The 19,706-nt window shown below is 42.4% G+C and overlaps 1 protein-coding gene and 1 long non-coding RNA gene across 5 annotated transcripts in view; one reads left to right on the top strand and one right to left on the bottom strand.

Moving 5' to 3' along the window:
• Positions 1-2,896: 2,896 nt before the first annotated feature.
• On the top strand, positions 2,897-16,440 carry LOC308481301 (DGAT1/2-independent enzyme synthesizing storage lipids-like). 4 transcript variants are annotated; one of them, XM_081013587.1, is made up of 7 exons: positions 2,897-3,738; positions 4,565-4,943; positions 7,083-7,247; positions 9,697-9,890; positions 11,727-11,787; positions 12,355-12,494; positions 14,463-16,440. In XM_081013587.1, exons 2-7 carry the CDS (start codon positions 4,625-4,627, stop codon positions 14,559-14,561), a joined length of 978 nt encoding a protein of 325 aa, XP_080869713.1. In that variant the 5' UTR covers positions 2,897-3,738; positions 4,565-4,624; the 3' UTR covers positions 14,562-16,440. The 4 variants fall into 4 exon arrangements, with proteins under 4 accessions (XP_080869713.1, XP_080869716.1, XP_080869714.1 ...); XM_081013588.1 differs by lacking the exon at positions 2,897-3,738 and adding an exon at positions 3,764-3,928; XM_081013589.1 differs by lacking the exon at positions 2,897-3,738 and adding an exon at positions 3,964-3,986.
• LOC308481427 overlaps positions 9,961-19,706 on the bottom strand; it is a 34,309-nt gene continuing 24,563 nt past the window's right edge. Inside the window, exon 2 of the long non-coding RNA XR_013988669.1 lies at positions 9,961-11,473. This is a non-coding gene — a long non-coding RNA (uncharacterized lncRNA). The remainder of the gene's footprint in view (positions 11,474-19,706) is intronic.

Genomic DNA, 19,706 nt, shown 5'->3' with positions numbered 1-19,706 from the left:
GCGCTTCTGAGCTTGCGCAACCGCCAAAACCCAGAAGTAACCCGTTCCGGTACTTCCGGGTTTCGGCGGTCCGTAACCCAAAAAAATGCAACCTGAAGCGTCTGTAACCTGAGGTATGACTGTACAGCTTTAGGTCCAAGTTATCTGAAAGACTATATTCCCTCATATGAACCTGCCTGGATTTTGAGATTTTTCAGGAGATGCCCTTATCTTGGTCCCCGCACCATTAGGGGGACGGTTGGCAGGGGTGGTGGAGAGTGCCTTCTCAGTGTCAGCCGCCACACTTTGAACTCCCTTCCTAGAGAAGCCAGACTAATTCCCTCCATGTTGTCCTTCTGTCAGCAAGTGAAGACTTTCTCATTCCAATAGGCTTTGGGGAACTGACAGCTTTTAATGAAAGGGCTGGCACCATGTTGTTTTTATTGCAATTATTGTTATGGATTTAATAGTTTTTTTAATAATCAATGTTTAATTGTTGTTGTTGTTGTTTTAATTATGGGCCTTTTGTGTGTTTTGGTGGTTCTTATTTTAATTTCTAAACCACCTTAAGTGCTATCAGGGGAAAAGGTGGGGTATAGATAAAATATCATCATCATCATTAGAATTGTATAGTTGGAAGGAACCTCAAGTGTCATCTAGTCCAACCCCTGCAATGCAGGAAGCTCAGCTAAATCAGACATGTCAAATGGTCATCCAATTTCTGTTTTAAAATCTCCAAGGAGAGTCCACCACCTCTCATGGGAGTCAATGCATTGGGTTGTATCCCACTGAAATTTATAGAACGTTGTCATATCCATTAATTTCTACTCTTAGTAGTACTAGCATTAGATGCAACAACCTGCTTTATCTTATAAATTAATATTTCATTCTTTTAAAACCTATCATTATGCAACCACTGTACGTTTTGAAACTATTAAAATGTGTACTTCTCCCCAGCTTAAGGCTATTATAAATTATGCAACAGAGCACTCATGCCATGTGATTCCCTGAACTCTATCTAGTTTAGATATGAGGTGTAAAATTTTCTTGGGTAGGCAGTCATTATAATCTGTTATCAGTATCAGGCTGTACTTTGCAAAGAAGCAAACAAAACAGCTATCCATACAATTACATCACCAAATTATATGATGCAGTTGGAATTAAGGTGTGCTTGGAAGTAACATCCACCAATTTTTAAAGGAGTGGTTGTGCAGTAGAGCCAATGTCTTCATAGGTGTGTGTAGGATTGCAGCCTTGGATTTGAGCTGCAATATAATCATACATGAACCTTATAGTCCAGCCCCCCACAAGGTCTGAGGGACAGTGGACCAGCCCCCTGCTGAAAAAGTTTGCTGACCCCTGGTTTACAGGGATTAAAACAAGCAAGACTGCAATAAAATAACACAAAAAACAATCAATACAACACCATTATAAAATCACAAATTATTATAAAACAAGAAACTCCATTTAAAAGGTGGGGAACTTAGTAGCAATAATTCATTATAAAACTGAGGTCAGAGGAATAAAATCTACAGGGTAGTAGAACCAGTGTAAAACATAGCTTAAAAGGTCTAAGAAAATAAAAAGCTATTTGTCTTGCTCAAGAAAGATATTACAGCAATTGCATGGTGTGCCTCTCTGACAATGGCATTCCACAGCCAAAGGACAGGCTTTCTTACATTGTTATGAGATCACTTTACCATAATTTTGATGTAACCTATGCATGGAATAGAAGGCTGGAAATCCAGTCATTGAGAGACACAGGAGGAAAGGCACAGCCAGGATTTTTGTTGGGGGGGGCAGGCTTTTGTTAGGGGGGGGCGGAACCTCATATTTGTATTGACTTGTATTGATTTTAGTGGATTGGGGGGGCAGCTACCCCCCCTGCCCCCCCGGATACGCCAATGCACAGGGCAGCCTACACCATCACGACCAAAATCCAGGTGAAGCAAATACTTAATAAAATTAATAGACTCCTTTGCGGGGGGGGGGGGGGAGCTTGCCTTGATGTGCTCCTTGTACTGTTTCATTTCCTTAATAAAGAAACTAACTACAAGTTAGCTTTGCGTCTTTCTCTCTGACCTGATCTTCCTGTCAGCCCCATGATACACCTGAAAATAATGACAATCTGGTCGTGATCATGTAGTGGTTAATACTCTGCATTGTGGAAATAATGACAATGAGGAAGTGCCCTGATTTTAAACCACAGAGCCTAGGGCTCGCCAATCAGAAGGCTGGCGGTTCAAATCCCCACGACAGGGTGAGCTCCCGTTGCTCAGTCCCTGCTCCTGCCAACCTAGCAGTTCGAAAGCACGTCAACGTGCAAGTAGATAAATAGGTATCACTCCGGCAGAAAGGCAAATGGCGCTTCCGTGCACTGCTCTGGTTCGCCAGAAGCGGCTTAGTCATGTTGGCCACATGACCCGGAAGCTGACTGCGGAGAAACGCTGGCTTCCTCGGCCAGTAAAGCGAGATGAGCGCCGCAACCCCAAAGTCGTCTGCGATTGGATTTAACTGTCAGGGGTCCCTTTACCTTTACCTTTAAATTTCCTATGTATTTCTATGCATGCATTTAAAAGTGAAAGCTTGATTTATTTGGTTTAACTAATCACAATTTAGTCTCCTCGTGCCCTCCATCTTTCCCAACATCAGGGTCTTTTCCAGGGAGTCTTCTCTTCTCATGAGGTGGCCAAAGTTTTGGAGTCTCAGCTTCAGGATCTGTCCTTCCAGTGAGCACTCAGGGCTGATTTCCTTAAGAATGGATAGGTTTGATCTTCTTGCAGTCCATGGGACTAGATTACTGGGAAAAAACTGTGTTAGGAGGGGCAGTTAACTAAGTACAACTGAAGCCCCAAGTAAGAAGGGGAGGGAAGTCAAGTCAAATGCTAATGGATTACAAATGAATCAAATAAATAAGTATGCATTTGTGTGTGTGTGTGTGTTTCCTTTTATTATGTTTTAAATATATATTGTTGAATTACAGGAAAATCAAGTTGTTACAATGTGGTATGATCAATGTATGTCTAAAGAAACCAATAAAAATGGACTGGGGGCGGGGGGGGGGAGGATACAAGTTGTCCCATACAGGGCTGATTCACTTCTTCTTAGAATCACTTCCCTCTCGTTTCCTTCTCTATTCTCAGTTGTTGTTTTATTAGCCCGGCCGCTCCTGTGGCAATGCATTGCGTGGGCAGGACCACTTCAGGCTGCAGGTATGTTTCAATGCTACAGAGCAGCTACATGCCAATTAAGTGGGATGGGGACCAGGCTGGCTGAATCCGCCTCTTATGTTATGATTTTTTTTTTCCTGCAAGGGGCACTGAAAGATGCCAATCTCCACCTGCCTTCTGAAGTGGTACAGCCCAGCGCGGGGGGGGGGGGTTCATATTATGTTTCACACAAAGCCTTTCTCCACCGTATCAGTGGCGCGTGACGCAACAGGAAAGCCTGGAAGCGGCCGAGAGGCGCAGCTGCCCCTGGTTGTGAGGAGAGGTTTCCTCAGAACGCCTCCTTCCCCTTCTGCAACCGGACGACGGCGCGTAACGTCGCACTGCATTGCGGCTCCCCCCCCCCCACACACACTAGCGGCCCGCAAATTCCCTACCTGCCCCCCGCCCCGCCATAAAGAAACCCGCGCTGGGCCCAAGCGCGCGAAACCACTTGGCGAGGCCCCTGCGCGCGCCTCGGCGTCTCCGCCGCGCGCCAGGAATGGTGGGGCGGAACCTTTGATGGAGCGCCGCGATCCGAAGCCGCGCGAAGGTGAGTCAGCGGCGACGGCGCGACACTCGCGGAGCCCAGGGGGAGCTTGGCCGGCCTCTGGCGCGAGGGAGGCGGGGAGGAGCCCAGCTCGGAGGGAGAGGGATGCCGAGGCGGAACGAAAGAGACAGGGAGCTGAGGGACGCGGCGCGGGCTGGAAGCCGTTTCCGCAAGGCGGCTGCTCAGGAACCAGGTTGAGAGCAACCTGGGAGTGATTCCCACGGAACTCAGTGGGAGTAACTTACGAGTAGGCACATGTAGCATTGCACGGTCATCCGTTCCCTGGCTGGGGCTGTTGAAATTGGACACCATCGAAAAGGGATAACAAACCACGTCAGACATGATGCTTCCAAGTTGGCCTGCTTGGCCTCTTGCAGGTGGCAGGTGTAAGGCCTGAATCTCCAGCTGGGTTTAATATTACTATTACTAGTTTTAATTGTTTTATGATTATCATGAAGCCTCCGAGTTGGCCTGCCTGGCCTCTTCCAGGTGGCAGGTGTAAGGTCTGAATCTCCAGCTGGGTTTATTATTATTAACAACAATAATAATTAACAAGAACAATAGCAAAACATTAAGAAAACTGTGTGTGCAGTTTACAAATTTCAGCTGGGTGCAAATAGAGGCGATCTGCCCTTCTCTACCCCCCTCTCCCAATTAGCCTCTATCTGCAAAGCTGCCCTGTGACATCACCAGGGGCTGGGCACTGAAGTGTCAGGGTCTGGGATGCTCCTGGCCTGGCAGTCCTAAAATGGCTTTGATTTTCTGGTCAACATGACACCTGCTGTGATAATTGCACTGCATTAACCACAAGTTTCTTTTCTATATCTAGGGCCAACATTAAGAAACTTCTTTTTCGGTCAAGTTGCTTTTTAAATTTTTTAGACGGAAGATGATCAGTTCATTTTCTTATGTTGAACAAGAAGAAGTGACGTGGCTCATGGACCTCCTGAAAAATTGGATGTATCCAAATAATTATCTAGGGATTTTCACAGACTATACAGTGTACCTCTTGGTGATATTAACACCATTCATAATTCTGCTGTCACCTGTCTTAGTCATTCTTGGATGTATTTACCTTTCTAATTTTCTTCTGAATATTTACAAGATAAAGATTAAGGTAAAAGGAGATGATTATCTCAGTAAGTCATGGGACACTGGAAGGAGGGCAGTGCTTTATCTTTGGGACATGTATGGCACAGTGTGGCATGGTAAGCACCATTTTCTCCCCCTTTCAAATTGCACAGGGACAACTTGGGTAATAGGATTATTTATTAATCATGAATTTAAAAAGTATTATTTATTAAAGTTTTTGTTAGAAATACTGCAGAAATCAATTTTAATAATATTCACTTGTATCATGCAGTTCAAGTGCTTAAAGCACTTTTCATACTTTTATCTCAGTAAGCTTAACAACAGCCCTGTAAGCTGAACTGGTAGCATTATCGACTTACCTAAAACTGTGTAGGCAGCAGTCTTTTATATGTTTACCTGGAAGAAGTCCTACTGACCTCAGTGGTGCTTACTAATGAGTATGGGATTGTATCACTAGGCTACAATTCTATTCATACTGACCTGAGAGTTAGCCATATTGAACTCAATGGGTGTTAGGAGTAGACCTCTATCTAGCTACTATTTATTTATTTATACCCTGCACTTTAGCTGAAAATGTGAGTAGACATCCATTTATTTATGTTCCCAGAGTGGCTTACAAAAGTCACCAGCAAAGCCGTCCTTTTCCTCAGACACACAACTTCAAATGACAAAAACAGACAAGGAAAAAGGCATGAGGAGGGAATAGTTAAAAGGCAGTTCTCACAGTTACATTTCTTGCAGTAACCGGCTGGGATGAAAGGTAGCTTGATAAGAGTGGCTGCCAACGAGTGACACTTGAGGAAGGGCCAAAGAGGTGACAGAATAGCCCTGTTTCTCTTCTCTCCCTCTGCTCTGCTTTATGGCACTTTGGTACTTGACTACATGAACAGGGACTTGGGTTATCATTATTGTATGAAGATTCCATACATCATTAAAATCTTTTTTATTTTTTACATGATGGAATGGTAATTTAGTAAAAGTACTGACATCCCTGGAAGTGAAAGCATCATTATTCAAACCACCACAAGATGCGTACCAGATACATCTAGAGTCCCTGTGCTACATGAATGTAGGGTCTCAGCAAATGCAGTGGGTTTCACTTCCCAGGGTGGAACAGTGGAGATACCCAACAGTAGGTCTGTGCACCACCTGTGACCGTGAGGCATCACCATTCCCAGACTAGAAGCCCCAAATTTCAGTTTCTTTGGTTTTAGGCTGGCTCTCAGAGCACCCCTCACATGCAAACAACCCAGTACCATAGGAACAGGGGAGATGGCCAAACAGGAGTTTCATACCTGTCATCAGATTGCCCAGTTGGCTGTACTTTTGGCTATTTGAGAGGTGTGTAAGCTTCAGCCTTGATCAGGGCTGGGCTGAGAACCAAGAAGGGGTGAAGTGTCTGAGAGGAATTCACTGTTGGGCTTTTACAGTTGCTCTGTCAGCACAAGTATTTCTGCCTGCCAGATTGAATGATCCCTCCTCTCCTCCCCACACATGATGCTCCAGGGTTTCTCTTGACCCTCCAGAGTAGATTGGTGGAAGTAGAACAAGGAAAGCCCCATTGCACTAGAGAAGCCCCTGTGGTGGCTTCCACTAGAGTGTCAGGTTAGTTGCATCCAGCCCTGTAGGTCCTTTATAAGCCTTGGGTGAAGTTTTTTATTTCTGAACCAACAGCTCCTTTAGAGCTCCAGGCTCAGCTTTCATGAGCTGCAGAAATGGGTAAGTGCAACTGTGTCTGAATTTTAAAGAAATTAATCACAGGCACAGGAACTGATGATAATTGGGACCAAAGCATGTAGGAAGGAGGTTAAATCCTTCCCTTAACAGCCACAATGCCAATAAACATTTGCCTCTCAATCTAAAAAATACCAGCAGTGAGGTGGAGAGCTACTGGTGGAAGTTTCTGCCCTATCTAGGAGGCTGATTTTTGTCAAAATCATTGCTGGGAAAGGAAGGACCACAATGGAAATCTTACCTTATTCTTCTTCTTATTATTATTATTATTCTTTTAAGCATGGATGTAGGTGCTCACTGTGCAATTACAGTATCATCTGGTTCGGCTGTCATTGTAGTGAAATAGGGGAATACAGGCTACTCAACACTGTTAGACTAAAAAATTAATTTGGAGTCCATTTCTGACTGCAATAACTCTACTAACATTTGACATTCCTTGCAATTTCTTCTGTTGCTTTCTGCTAATCTTAGGGGCTTGATTGAAGCAATGCTAAAACTCTTGTATTCTGTGCTTTGAACAGGTTATGAGGTGCACGGGATGGATAAAGTACCAGAAGGACCAGGGCTTGTTGTATTTTACCATGGAGCCTTTCCTCTAGACTATTTCTACTTTGTATCTAGACTCTATTTGCAGACAGGCAGACTCTGCCAATCAGTGGTTGATTACCATTTTTCCAAAATACCAGGTAAAATGTAGTGGGTGTGCATGTGCATTGTGTTGCAAAACTTTAAAATGTACACCATAATTTTAAAATGCTAGTCCTGAAACACAGGCATATCTGGGTACTGTTGCACTGCTGATAGGAAATAATATGCATCTTGCCTGGACCAGTGTTAGAAATGGCCAGTCTCGGGGGCAATTTTAGAAACCCCCAGTCAAGTCCCTAGGTATGTCATAATTGACCTTTCTACTTGTTGTGTTTACATTGGCTTTAGTTTGCTTCTTCATTTATATAGGTTTATACAGATGTGCCCAAGGACTAGTGTTTCTCTGTAACCTCGGGATGGCTCTTTCAGTGTCTAGTACCCCTCTGAAAATACAAAATAGGCCAAGATTAGCACTTTATGTAGTATCTCCTGGAAAGTTATTTGAAGGATTCAATTACTTGCCTCAACAAACCAAGAATAACTAACTGCGTATACTGCCCAGAAGATGCCTTAGAAGATGTGCTAACCTGCTGATAAAACTACAAGAAAAGTCTAGAAAGATGCACATAGAAAAAGAACACGAATGATGGACTCCTCCAAAGGGATACAGTGGTACCTTGGTTCTCAAACTTAATCCGTTCTGGGAGTCTGTTCGGCTCCCGAAACCATTCGAAAGCCAAGGCACAGCTTCTGATTGGCTGCAGGAGCTTCCTGCACTCAAGGGGAAGCCATGTCGGATGTTTGGCTTCCAAAAATGTTCACAAACTGGAACACTTCTGGGTTTGCAGTGTTAAGGAGCCAATTTGTTCGACAACTAAGCCGTTTGAGAACCAAGGTACCACTGTATTTCACTTTCTATGCTCCCTGGAGCCATTGCTGTTTTGCCAGCTCTCAGCTCTCCTTATCCAGTGCCTTTCCTTCTCCCCTCTTTTCTAAACAATCTGCTTCCTATGTTTTCTAAATTTCAAAGCCTAACTATAATGTCTTGTCTTGTACCGCTGTGTATTCCAACTACCTGAATGCCGCCTGCTGATTCAAGTCTTGTTTCCTTTGGGGTTTTTGTTGTTGTTGTTCTGTGTGTGAGTGTTTTAAGCCCACATCCATGAAGCCCAAATTGTTATTTTAAAGAGCAATATTTTTGTTTGTCTCTTTCAGAAAATAAGTTTTGACCTTGAAAGCTTTTAGATATGACTAGTTTATATAAGTGTTGAATGAACACATTTTATTTTTAGTGATTTGTTTCAGGTTCTCAGCACTCAGTTATTAAGTATCAATTATTAAAGAAAATCTCAGTTTAGTAAGAGATTTGTGTATTTGTGTCTATGCATGGGATGATGCCCTCCAGAACAACAAGGTAACTATTAGTACTGCAGGAGTCAGTGTGCTTGTGCCCCCCTCCCTTTCTGTCTCCCATATAAGTACTAACCAAGCCTGATCCTGCTTAGCTTCCTAGATCAGACAAGATTGGTCGTGTTTAGGATACTATGGCTGTAGACCCACTTTCTCTCTGTCAAGTAGCTAAGGAGCACTCTCAGAGTAGGTACAACTGATCATGTGTTAGAGAGGGGAGGCAGCTGTGCTCTGTTAAATTAACTGTGGGTTTCTGTGTTTGATACATTTGCCTTGGATGAAAGAGGAAGAGAAACATTGGAATCTAATGCATTTATAAAAACACATTTCAGAACACTGTTATACAGTATGCATAATTAAGCCTTGGTAATCCATTTGCAATATCTAAGGCTGAAAACCTTGGAAACTTAGGACAACATCCAATGGTGCGCAATGGATTTTGGGTTTCTTGTCTACCTCCCTAGCCCACGAAATGCCCATAAATTCTGTTTCAGAGGATCCTCTGATCCTCCAGAGCAAATTATGGGGGTATATGGGAGGCTTTACAGCTGAGGAAGGTGAAGCCTCTTCATGTTACTGAATGCTGCTCATGCTATGTTGGATCTTGCCATTAATTTATTGGACTCAGCAGGAGTTATTTACATAGGAGCAGGCTGCATGAATGGCATGTAGATTTGCTTTCAAATTAAATGTTAGATGTTGGGAGCAGAATAATATATCAAGCTTTGGTTTCTTAATGTGTATATAAAGATTTTGGTGTTCCAAAAAAGGATGTGCAACAAGCTGCATGTTTGCATGGATGAATTAATGTAATGCTCAGAAACACAAATGGATGCTTTCTGTTAGCCCTGCAGTCTCACGCCTTTTCTGTCCACAGCTGATAAACATAATTTAATTTTATTACATACAAGACAGATGCCAACTTTTAGGCTACAGTCCTACACTTACTTACCTGGCAGTGAGCCTCACTGAACTCTGGTTCTGGCTTCTGAGTGGAAGTGTATAAAATTGTGCTGTTGCATTTGAACCTATCTTTCATAAAAGATGGCAAACCTTTCACTTTTTATGTCTAAAATGTGCAGGATGTACTTGTTTTATATAGTGTGTTTTCCCTTTAACAAAGTATTTCTCCTGCAGGTATCAAACTGTTTTATAAAGTACATGGCCTTACACATGATGGAAGAGAGGAATGTGTTGAAATTCTGAGAAAGGGATACTTGCTTGGAGTCTTACCAGGTGGAGCCCGAGAAGCACTTTTTAGTGACGAAAACTACAGTCTCTTGTGGGGTAGCCGCAAAGGCTTTGCTCACGTGGCCAGAGATGCAAAAGTGGTGAGTGGCCAGGTGCTGTAGATTTGAAGTGTGTGTTTCTGGTTTTGTTGTGTCCCTGAAAAGAAAACGCATTTGCAGCAAAGCCGTGAGAGAACCTTTCGAAAGATCAGTGATGCTACAACCGTTTTATCCATGTGTGGTGAGAAAATACTGGCAGGTTGTCTGGACGTGTCATGGGATGAGAAATCTCATCTGCTGGACAACTCCACCTGATACACTAGTAACAGGATAAAGGCTACAACCTTTCAATAGGACAATTACCAGCAGTGCCTGTGCACCAGATGCATTTAACTTTAGAGGGAAGTTAAACTTACTTGTGGAGGGTAAAATACATTAACATGATCCAAAGGGGAGGGGGTTGGATCCTTAAAGCAAAGGTTTTTCCTTTTGTCTTACGCACTTGATATTTTCTAACTTCAAAAAACTTGTTAGGTGGGGCATAAGAGAGTTAAAGACATGAGAGTTAACTCTTTCCCACTGGAAATCAGTGAGATTTAAAAGTTTTTATCTTTGGGCTCATGCCCCACGACAGCTGAAGAAATATAATTTATTTATTTCCTTTCATTTTTATACCACCTTTCTTCCACCATGTAACCCTGGGTGGCGCCCATGTGATTCCCGGGTGGTGGCCAGGCACACATCAGTTCAGCTTCAGCCAGGTGGTGGTCTCATGTGGCTCCAGACCGCACCCTGGGATGATTAATGAAAAGGAATCCCCTCCTTTTTTCAAAACGGCAAACAGATGCATGAATATTCTCACCCACTCATTTTCTTAGTATTAAATTGCTGAGTAACTTGCTCTAATTTTCATTGGCAGTGACATTACTTTTATCACTACAGTATGTGAATGAGTCTCAAACTCTTGTCCTTCCCCTTCCCTCCCCTTCCCCAACTAGGAGGGGGAACTGGAAGCTTTCGCTTTCATTTTTAACAAACTTCAATGTAGCATTATGCCTGAAATTGGTAAGCTGTTTAGTTAAACTTCAAACATTGTTTCAATAAAACATAGTTCGGAGTTTACTTGACAATGAAGTGAAAGTTTCTGATGCTCTCACAGATGCACCAGAGTAGCTGGGTTTCCCCAGCCAGATGAGCAGGGTATAAATAATAAATTATTATTAAAATTATTATAACGCAAAAAGCCAAAGCTTATTAATGTAAGGACTAAACCATAGTTTATCATTACATTGAGATGTGTCGATTTCAGTTTATGTAATGAGCTTAAAATAGTGGGACGCGGGTGGCACTGTGGGTAAAACCTCAGCGCCTAGGACTTGCCGATCGCATGGTCGGCGGTTCGAATCCCCGCGGCGGGGTGCGCTCCCGTCGTTCGGTCCCAGCGCCTGCCAACCTAGCAGTTCGAAAGCACCCCCGGGTGCAAGTAGATAAATAGGGACCACTTACCAGCGGGAAGGTAAACGGCATTCCGTGTGCTGCGCTGGCTCGCCAGATGCAGCTTGTCATGCTGGCCACGTGACCCGGAAGTGTCTGCGGACAGCGCTGGCTCCCGGCCTATAGAGTGAGATGAGTGCACAACCCTAGAGTCTGGCAAGACTGGCCCGTACGGGCAGGGGTACCTTTACCTTTTTAATGAGCTTAAAATACTGATGCTGAAATTTTGAGAGACATAGGTGAAGTGATAAGTTTCATTGGAAAACTGGTTTCAGAATTGTGGCATCTTACCATACAACACCTTTTTTATACATGGAGATAACATCCATGAGATGATTTCCTTTTTGTGCATGGAGGATAACTATGATATCAATACAAGATATTTAAGTAGTGGAGGCTGAACTACTGCCCTAATTGTGGCTACTTTTCTCCCACCTTTCTCAGCCTATCATCCCTATATTTACAAAAAATCTTCGGGAAGGATACAGAGCACTTGGAAAAATATGTAAGATTGATTCCCCTTGCATCTTCCCATATCAGCTTATGCCCTAGGGCTAAACACATTACACATAAGTAAATTCCACTGGCTTCAGTTGGACTTCTGTATAATTGTGTTTAGAATTTTTCTCCTGGAATATTTTTGTTGTCATCTTGAACTTTATGCTGTCATACATCCTTCTCTGCGTTGCATCACACTGTCTTATCCTAGCTCTTTTTCCTTTACCTGCTCCATCTCTGTTTGTGTGGTTCTTCCTCTTCAGTTTCTTTGAATTTGTTTAGGTGTCCAGTTGTGCCTGGTCCATGGCCGGGTAATGCGGATTTACTTGTACTGTAGTCTAGTATGTATTTGTGCACACATTAGCACATTGAAATCAATGAGGTTTAAAATATGTATAATTATACAATGGGTTGAGGCTGCTTATTGTGCATGACAATTTAGACATACTTTTTGCACAGTTAGCACCAACTGCATGGCCTTTGCTCATCTATTATTAAGGCTTCTTCTCATTCCTAAGACTATATCATATTACCATATATTAAAAATGAGAATTTTTGAAAAATTTACACACAGGGCCATTTAAGTGGCTGTATGAACGTACCCGATGGCCAATTGTTCCTGTATATGGAGGGTTTCCAGTCAAATTTTGCTCCTATGTAGGAGATCCCATTCCTTATGATCCGAATATAACAGTTGAAGAACTAGTTGAAAAGGTAAGTTTGGTGTATTAGGTTTTATTAATACCTATGTTCTAAAGTACAAGGCATATGCGTAATGTAGTACTCTGGGAGTGCAATCCTATGCACACTTTTCTGGGTGTACATCTTGCTGAGTTCAGTGTTTCTTGCTTTTCAGTAGGCATGCATAAGTTTACATGGTTAGGATGCAATCTTACACCCATTTACCTGAGATCGATTCAGCTGGACTTACTTCTGAGTAGACATGTATAGGTGTTCACTTAAACTCCTCACTGGAGTATCAGGAAGTCCTGGGGAAGAAAACAGAAGAGATGCATTGCTGAAATATTGGACTTAACGGAAGAGAAAATGACAATGGCCAAAAAATGCTGAGGTAAAATACTGGCCTTATAGAAAATAATGGAAGGGACCCAGCGTACCCCAATTGCCTAATATGGTTTTTGGTTTTCAAAAGAGCATTACAGATAAGAAACCAGTGTTGCAGGTTCACACAGTGAAAGTATCAGCACTTGCCTGAAGACAGAGAAAGTGTAGCAGAATTAACCTACGGTAAAATTGTCTCCTGGGTTTCAGTGAGCCTCTCCTGTCATTTTCTGATGCGTTCTTTTGTGCACACCGGGAATTTGAGGAAAGGGGAAGATTACAAAACTCGGGAGGGTGTCCTCCAGTGTGCTTTATAGTGGTATAAAGACATTAAAAATAGATTAGATTATACAGGGGGAAATATTTCCTCAAGTTTATTTTGAAAGGTTGTGGGGTTAGTTTCACTTTCCCATTAATTTCAGTAGGAGTAATTAGGTCTCCTGGTGTGAATTCCTACGTGGAAAGGGGTGGAGAGAGGCATTCCACCTTTAAAGGCCTGCTGGCTTGGAGCAACCAGGCTGGAAAGTGGGGCAGTGCTGAACTTACCTCCTTCCACCCCACTTGTGTCTTCCTCACTGCTTCCTTTGGTTTTAGTGAGAAGATAATTAGTTGTACCAGCTTGAGGTTCTTCCCTGGAACATTCTGTTTCCAGTCCTAATGACAGCTACCACTGGAAGATCACTGGTCGTACATCTATGCAAATAGTTTTCCATGGGTATAGCAGGAACATACAACTCCCTTGCTACAACAGCTTCACTGGCCTGTCGGTCTGTTTCTGGGCGCAATTCAAAGTGCTGGTTATGACCTATAAAGCCCTAAGTAGCTTAGTTCCAAGCTGACTCTATTTCTCCTATACAAACCAACTTGGGTTTTGAGATCTTCAGGGGGAACCCTTCTCCTGGTCCTGCCACCCTGACAGGCCTGCTTGGTAGGGACTCAGGTGAGGGTCTTCTTGATGGCTACTCCCGGACTCTGGAACTACCTCCCTGGGAAAGTTAAACTGGCTCCCTCCATGTTATACTTCTGCTGGCAGATGAAGACTTTTTCATTGCAACAGGCCTCTTGAAATTGATTGCTTTTAATGAAAGAAAGGGCTGGTGCAATGCTGGATTTATTGTTTTAAATAGATTTGAGAGACAGAGAGTTTTAATTCTATCAATGTTTAATTGCTTCTTTCTGATATCTGTAAGTCATCTTGAGTCCCTGTCAGGGGAAAAGGCAGGGTATAAATAAATGAATAACAATAACAAGAATAATTCTATGGTGAACATGGGTTCTCCACTGGTAGATCATTAGATCTAAGGACAAGGGGCACTTCTATGCCATTCTCCACCCGGTAGATTTGGATTTAGGATTGCTCTGCTCATAAATTAAATGTAATTTGCATTTTTTAAAAAAAAATTAAAGGGAGGGGAGAAAAGATGGAACACAACAGGACACATGACCTCTGAGAATTGCATGGAATATTAAGTGACAGAGCTCTACTTAAAAATTGGACCTACTAGAGTCCACAGCCACTCTGTTGTGTAGAAGGGTTAAATACTTTAAACTTACACTTGCATTTATATATTCTGGGGTTATATAAAAATAAACATAATATTTTCTGGATTTTTTTTTCAGACAAAGACAGCAATAGAAGATCTCAGAGATAAACACCAAAAAATGCCAGGTAGCATACAAAGAGCACTGTTGGAACGATTTTATAAGATTCCAAGTTAATAGGAAAATTCTTTTGAAAATGTATATATTTCCTTCCTAACAGTCTTGCAGTATTTTTTTATTTATACAAGCATCTCTTTTGTTGAAAAAAACATGGCTAATGTTTTGTATCACAGAAACTGCATCTTTCACTCTAAGAAAAGTGCTTGAGTTGAGTTTTTGCCAGCTGTTTTGAGGGGGGGGCTTTTTTATTTATCGAATTCAATTGGAGTTTAAGCCTGGTTTTGGCATTGAAACTGCCTGGGTCACCCTGATGGGGATCTTTTGCTGGGAGAGAGTCAGGAAGAGTGCAACTGTTGATTCTCCTGGACCTCAGGGCACCTTTTCATACCATGAACCATTGTATCCCTCTTTCCAAGTTACTCCTGGTTAGCATTGCTCTTCTGCTCATACCATCTTGGCATACCAGGTAAAGTCCTACCTGGACAGAGAGTCTGGATTCAGTGTTCCATGTGCTGGTTACCTCCTGTTCGCATCACTGTGATGCATTTTATATGAGGCAGCCTTTGAAAACTGGCCAGAAACTTTAGTCAATACAAAATACCAACTGGGACTAGTCATCTTCACTGGATCCCTTTATACCTTTAACACAAGAAAATAGCTCATCTAGTCTAGCATCTTTTTATTGTGGTGGCCAACCAGAGGCATATGGGAAATTGAAAGCAGGGCCTGGACACAGCCCCAAATTCCCCTACATGCTAATTTAAACCCTTTGTGCTCTGAAGCCTTGGTATCTGAAGGCTGGCCCGCATTCCACATATATCTGCCAGGATCAAAAATAATCATCAGTAGGATGTTTCAGAAGGAAACGTGTTGACTAGAAAGAGAAGGTGAGGTTCCCAGAGGAAGAAGAGAGCTTAGTGATTTTGTGGGACATTGGGGAAGCTTTTAGGGCAACAGTCAAAAGAAAGCAGGCCAGAGACTGGGGGCGATTCTAGAGGGTAGGCTAGGAGTGAAATAAACTTCTGGTTTTGCAAAAGAGTAATAGTGTGAGGAAAGCATAGGAAGGAGAGTATGAGATACTGGAGCAAGAAAGTCAAGAATGAAAGAAAGGACAGCAAAGCAAAGAGAGCAGGTCACCCGAAGAAGGAGGGGGAGGAAAGGTTCACAGGAATATTTGGTGCAAAGAAATGAGATATTGCTGTCATTCAAAAGGCTAGAGCAAAAAGAATTGTTTTGATGACTGAGATGGAAGTGGGTGAATTAATGATTAAAATGAAAGCCCAAACCCCAATTTCCCTGTCTTATCAAAGTCATTGAGCTGGATTCAAGTAATGTTATGCACTAATGGAAACCAACATAAGGAAGATCCTGTCCCTTCCTAGGCTAGCAATATGAAGATAAAAATCAGCAGGAACTGTGCCCATATCTGTTTGCCACTTGTAAGTTGATTTTGGTTGTGGTGACGCAGGCTGGACTTTCAGCCTTCTAATCTATGCAAGGCTCTATCAAAGTGATAGTGATCTCAAAACTGTGTGAGAAAGCCTGTTCAGAATTGATCCTTTGGCGATGGAACGCCATCATCAGAGATGCACACCGTACAATTGCTTTCATATCTTTCTGGAGCAAGACAGATATCTTTTTATTTTCTCAGGCCATTTAAATTATGTTCTACATTGGTTCTACTACTGGATTTTATTCCTCTGCCCTGAGTTTCATAATGAATTATTGCTACTAAGTCTCTCTGCCCCATTCTAAACCAACTTTACTTTTTTTAATATATATGTATATATATAATGGTGTGTTGTTGATTTTTTTTTTGTTGTTGTTATTTTATTGGTTTTAATCCCTATTTGTCATCCTGAGCGTTTTGATTATAAGATTATACATTGTATGTATTAAAAAAGTAAATAAATTCAGCTGCCCAAATAAGGTTGGTGTATGATTATATTGCAGCTCAAATCCATCCAAAACTGCAATCCTACATACACCCATTAAGACATTGGACCTACTGGACTATCACTCCCTGATAGACACATGAAAACTTGTTGGATATATTGTTCTATGAGATTCCAAGTACATCTGTCGGTAATTCCAACCACAGTATATAATTTGGTGATGTAATTAGATAATTTATTAAAGCATTTATTAAAGCGTTTGGGCTGCTGCTGTTTAATGGCAGATTGGCCCATAATCAGACATCTGTCATCAGCTTCAACTGGCCGGCTAAACCAGGTGAGGGTAGCCAATGAGTATGAAATCTTTGGTGAGTTAGGGACTTCCATTGCATGCAAAGACGGGCTCCAGCAGACTTGAATGGACAAAACAAATCCAGATTGGAGTCCCCAAGTTAGCTGGATAGCATCTTATATGCCTCCTTGTGGAGACACAGGGTGCATCTTCACAGAGGTCAGATGCCGGTAGAACACTACCGGGTTGATCTGCAATCACCTCGAAGGCACTGATATGCTTTGGGTTCAACGTCTTACACAGGGCTTTCCAAGGCAGATCCTGTGTCGAGAGCCAGACACAACCCCCCACTTGGATCAGAGTTCCTGGTTGCCTGTGCACATCAGCTGTCCTCTGGTATGTCACTTTGGGGCGGTCAAGTTGCGCTCATAGCAAGTTGTTGAACTGCTTCCAGCTCTTCCAGTGTGGTGTAGTGGTTAAGAGCGGTAGACTCGTAATCTGGGGAACCGGGTTCGCATCTCCGCTCCTCCACATGCAACTGCTGAGTGACCTTGGGCTAGTCACACTTCTCTGAAGTCTCTCAGCCCCACTCACCTCACAGTGTTTGTTGTGGGGTAGGAAGGGAAAGGAGAATGTTAGCTGCTTTGAGACTCCTTCAGGTAGTGATAAAGCGGGATATCAAATCCAAACCCTCCTCCTCCTCCTCCTTCTTCTTTTTCTTCTTCTTCCACAACCTCTGCTGCAGCCAGCCCTGACAAGAGGGGAGCCGGTGTCTGGCAGGTGTGAGGATGATATCCATTGTTCACAAGGGAGTTTGCTTGGTGGGGGCATGCAATGAGTTATTGTATGTCAACTTTGCTAGCTAGAGGAATGCCATCCAATTGTCCTGCTGGTAATTGACATAGCAGTATAAATATTGCTGCATAGTTGATTTCGTTTCCTCTGCATTGCCATTTGTAGCTGGATGGTGGGCAGAAGAGATGCTCAGCTCCAGCTCCAGCCACTGCATTGAATGACTTGCAGAACTGAGCAGTGAAGTGGGTTCCTGTGCCAGAGACAATCTGCTGCGGTAGCCTGTGCAGCTTAAAAATGTGGTCTACAAACAGCTGTGCAGTTTCTCTGGCAGTAGGGAGCCCCTTGCATGGGATGAAATGTACTAGATAACCATCGTGATTCATTTACTTTCAACACTGTTCAAAGGAATTGGACATTATTTGCTGGCAGCCCAGGCTGAATAAATAGAAACCTGTCTAGTTATATAGTAGATTAGTTGTGCAACTAATGGCTTTTGCTGTAAAATAGGCCTTGCGTAATTGAATTTTACATAATAAGTGAATGCCACATAAAAGTTAATTTCACATGACTTACTTATTGCACAAATTTTAATTATGAGTTTCAATCATGTGCCAAGTGCTTTATTATATATGTATTTATAATAATTGGGTTTTGTGCAATTAGATTTTGGACGGTTAAGTGTATAATGTGTACATGGCTTATATGCAATAGGTGGCTTCTTTTCAAGCTAAAATAATTGGGTCATGTACAAAGAAGCTCAAAAAGAAGAAAGTATGAATATTAGAAAATTATGAAAAATGAAAAAAACTAGAGAAATTAGTCAAGTGAAGTTAAAGTTCTGCAGTTCAGATTTTGTATGTAAGGTGTATGCATTTTATATGCATGCCCATTTTTGTATGCTTTTAAGTGCTTTATTTATTTATTTATTTATTTATTTATTTTGAAAATACGGTACATACAGTATATTCATTTTGATCCAAAACTTCACTGTAGAATTTGGAGAAGGATGCAATACAATTTATAGCTGTGTTCAGCTCTGCAATTCAGTCTGGGACTGGCAAGTTGTTTTAAAATGCTGACCAGATAAGGAAAGTATGTATAGCATAAAGAAGCTAGGGATCTGAAGGGAAGGGAAGGATCTGGGGCTTGCAGTTCCAGTGGTGAGCTAGGAGAGGTGCAGAAGAGGAAAGAGGCCACTATATTGTTATGTGTTGGGGAAGTAGGCTGTATGTCTGAACCGCCTTCTAATTACTGGGATCAGCATAGATTCAATTCCTGGAACAGCCTGGCTAGCTTCCTGATGAAGTAATGGCACTCTAAGTATGGGCCATTAAGGTAACAAAGGAAGTGGCTCTGTGCTGTAAGAAAAATGGGATGGTGACAAAGGCCAAAGTTGCGCAGTTATGTGAGCTTAAAGGTAGAAGCTGGCAGGCTGTAGGTTGGGCAGCTGGGAGACAGAGCTATAAAAAGAGCCTGTTGAAATCCAACAGAATAGGAGAAGCAGAAGTGCTCTGGTCCATGGGGTCACAAACAGTCAGACACAACTAAACGACTAAATAACAAGGAGATGCAAGACCTGCTTCGGGTCTTAATGATGTCAACCCCTCCATCATAAGTTTGGGTGTGTAAATAAACCATGTATCATAAAGACACCACAGTCTCGACTGTCCCTCATTCTGAAGGAAACACATACCCTGGATAAGCACCCGGAACTCCTGGAATCACACACCTCTCAGATATTGGAGTTGTGTGCAACAGAATTATAAAAAGAGCCTATCAAACACAGTATTGAAAAGAGTACCCAACTTTTCAGAGTAATGGACTCTGCAGGAGGTAAGCAACACTCTGATGGTCCGGGAGACCATGGGCGGGTACAGGTTCTCATATGTCATGAGTGTCTTTACAATTCTGAGATTCTGCTTTCGGTGTGTCTATCATAGAATCATAGAGTTGAAAGGTATCCTGAAGGTCATCTAGCCCAACCCCCTGCAATGCCAGCAATCTCAACATTCAGTCCCCCATCCAACTTGAAAGCATACCATATCCTGTTAGCTTTGTACATGTGCTAGCAGTTTTATTGCTGTATCACCAGGAGGTTGTTAACATCCATGTGTATGAGCCCTATTCTCACATTCATTAAACAGAGGGGGAGGGATTGAACTGATTGGTCCCACTCAATTTCAGTGTGTTCAACAGAAGGTGTGAGCAGGGCATTATATT

Source organism: Podarcis pityusensis (genome assembly GCF_964106645.2).
Source record: "Podarcis pityusensis genome assembly, chromosome: 7".
Lineage (NCBI taxonomy): Eukaryota > Metazoa > Chordata > Lepidosauria > Squamata > Lacertidae > Podarcis > Podarcis pityusensis.
Note: the sequence above shows the minus strand (reverse complement) of the source record. Positions and strands in the feature narration are given on the sequence as shown.

What these genes read in the sequence shown, in the direction of transcription:
- LOC308481301 (XM_081013587.1), top strand. Translation starts at nt 4,625, where the DNA reads ATGATCAGTTCATTTTCTTATGTTGAACAAGAAGAAGTGACGTGGCTC. An exon ending in CCATTTTTCCAAAATACCAG is followed by an intron (nt 7,248 to 9,696) that starts GTAAAATGTAGT and finishes TTTCTCCTGCAG; the next exon opens with GTATCAAACTGTTTTATAAA. An exon ending in TTGAAGAACTAGTTGAAAAG is followed by an intron (nt 12,495 to 14,462) that starts GTAAGTTTGGTG and finishes TTTTTTTTTCAG; the next exon opens with ACAAAGACAGCAATAGAAGA.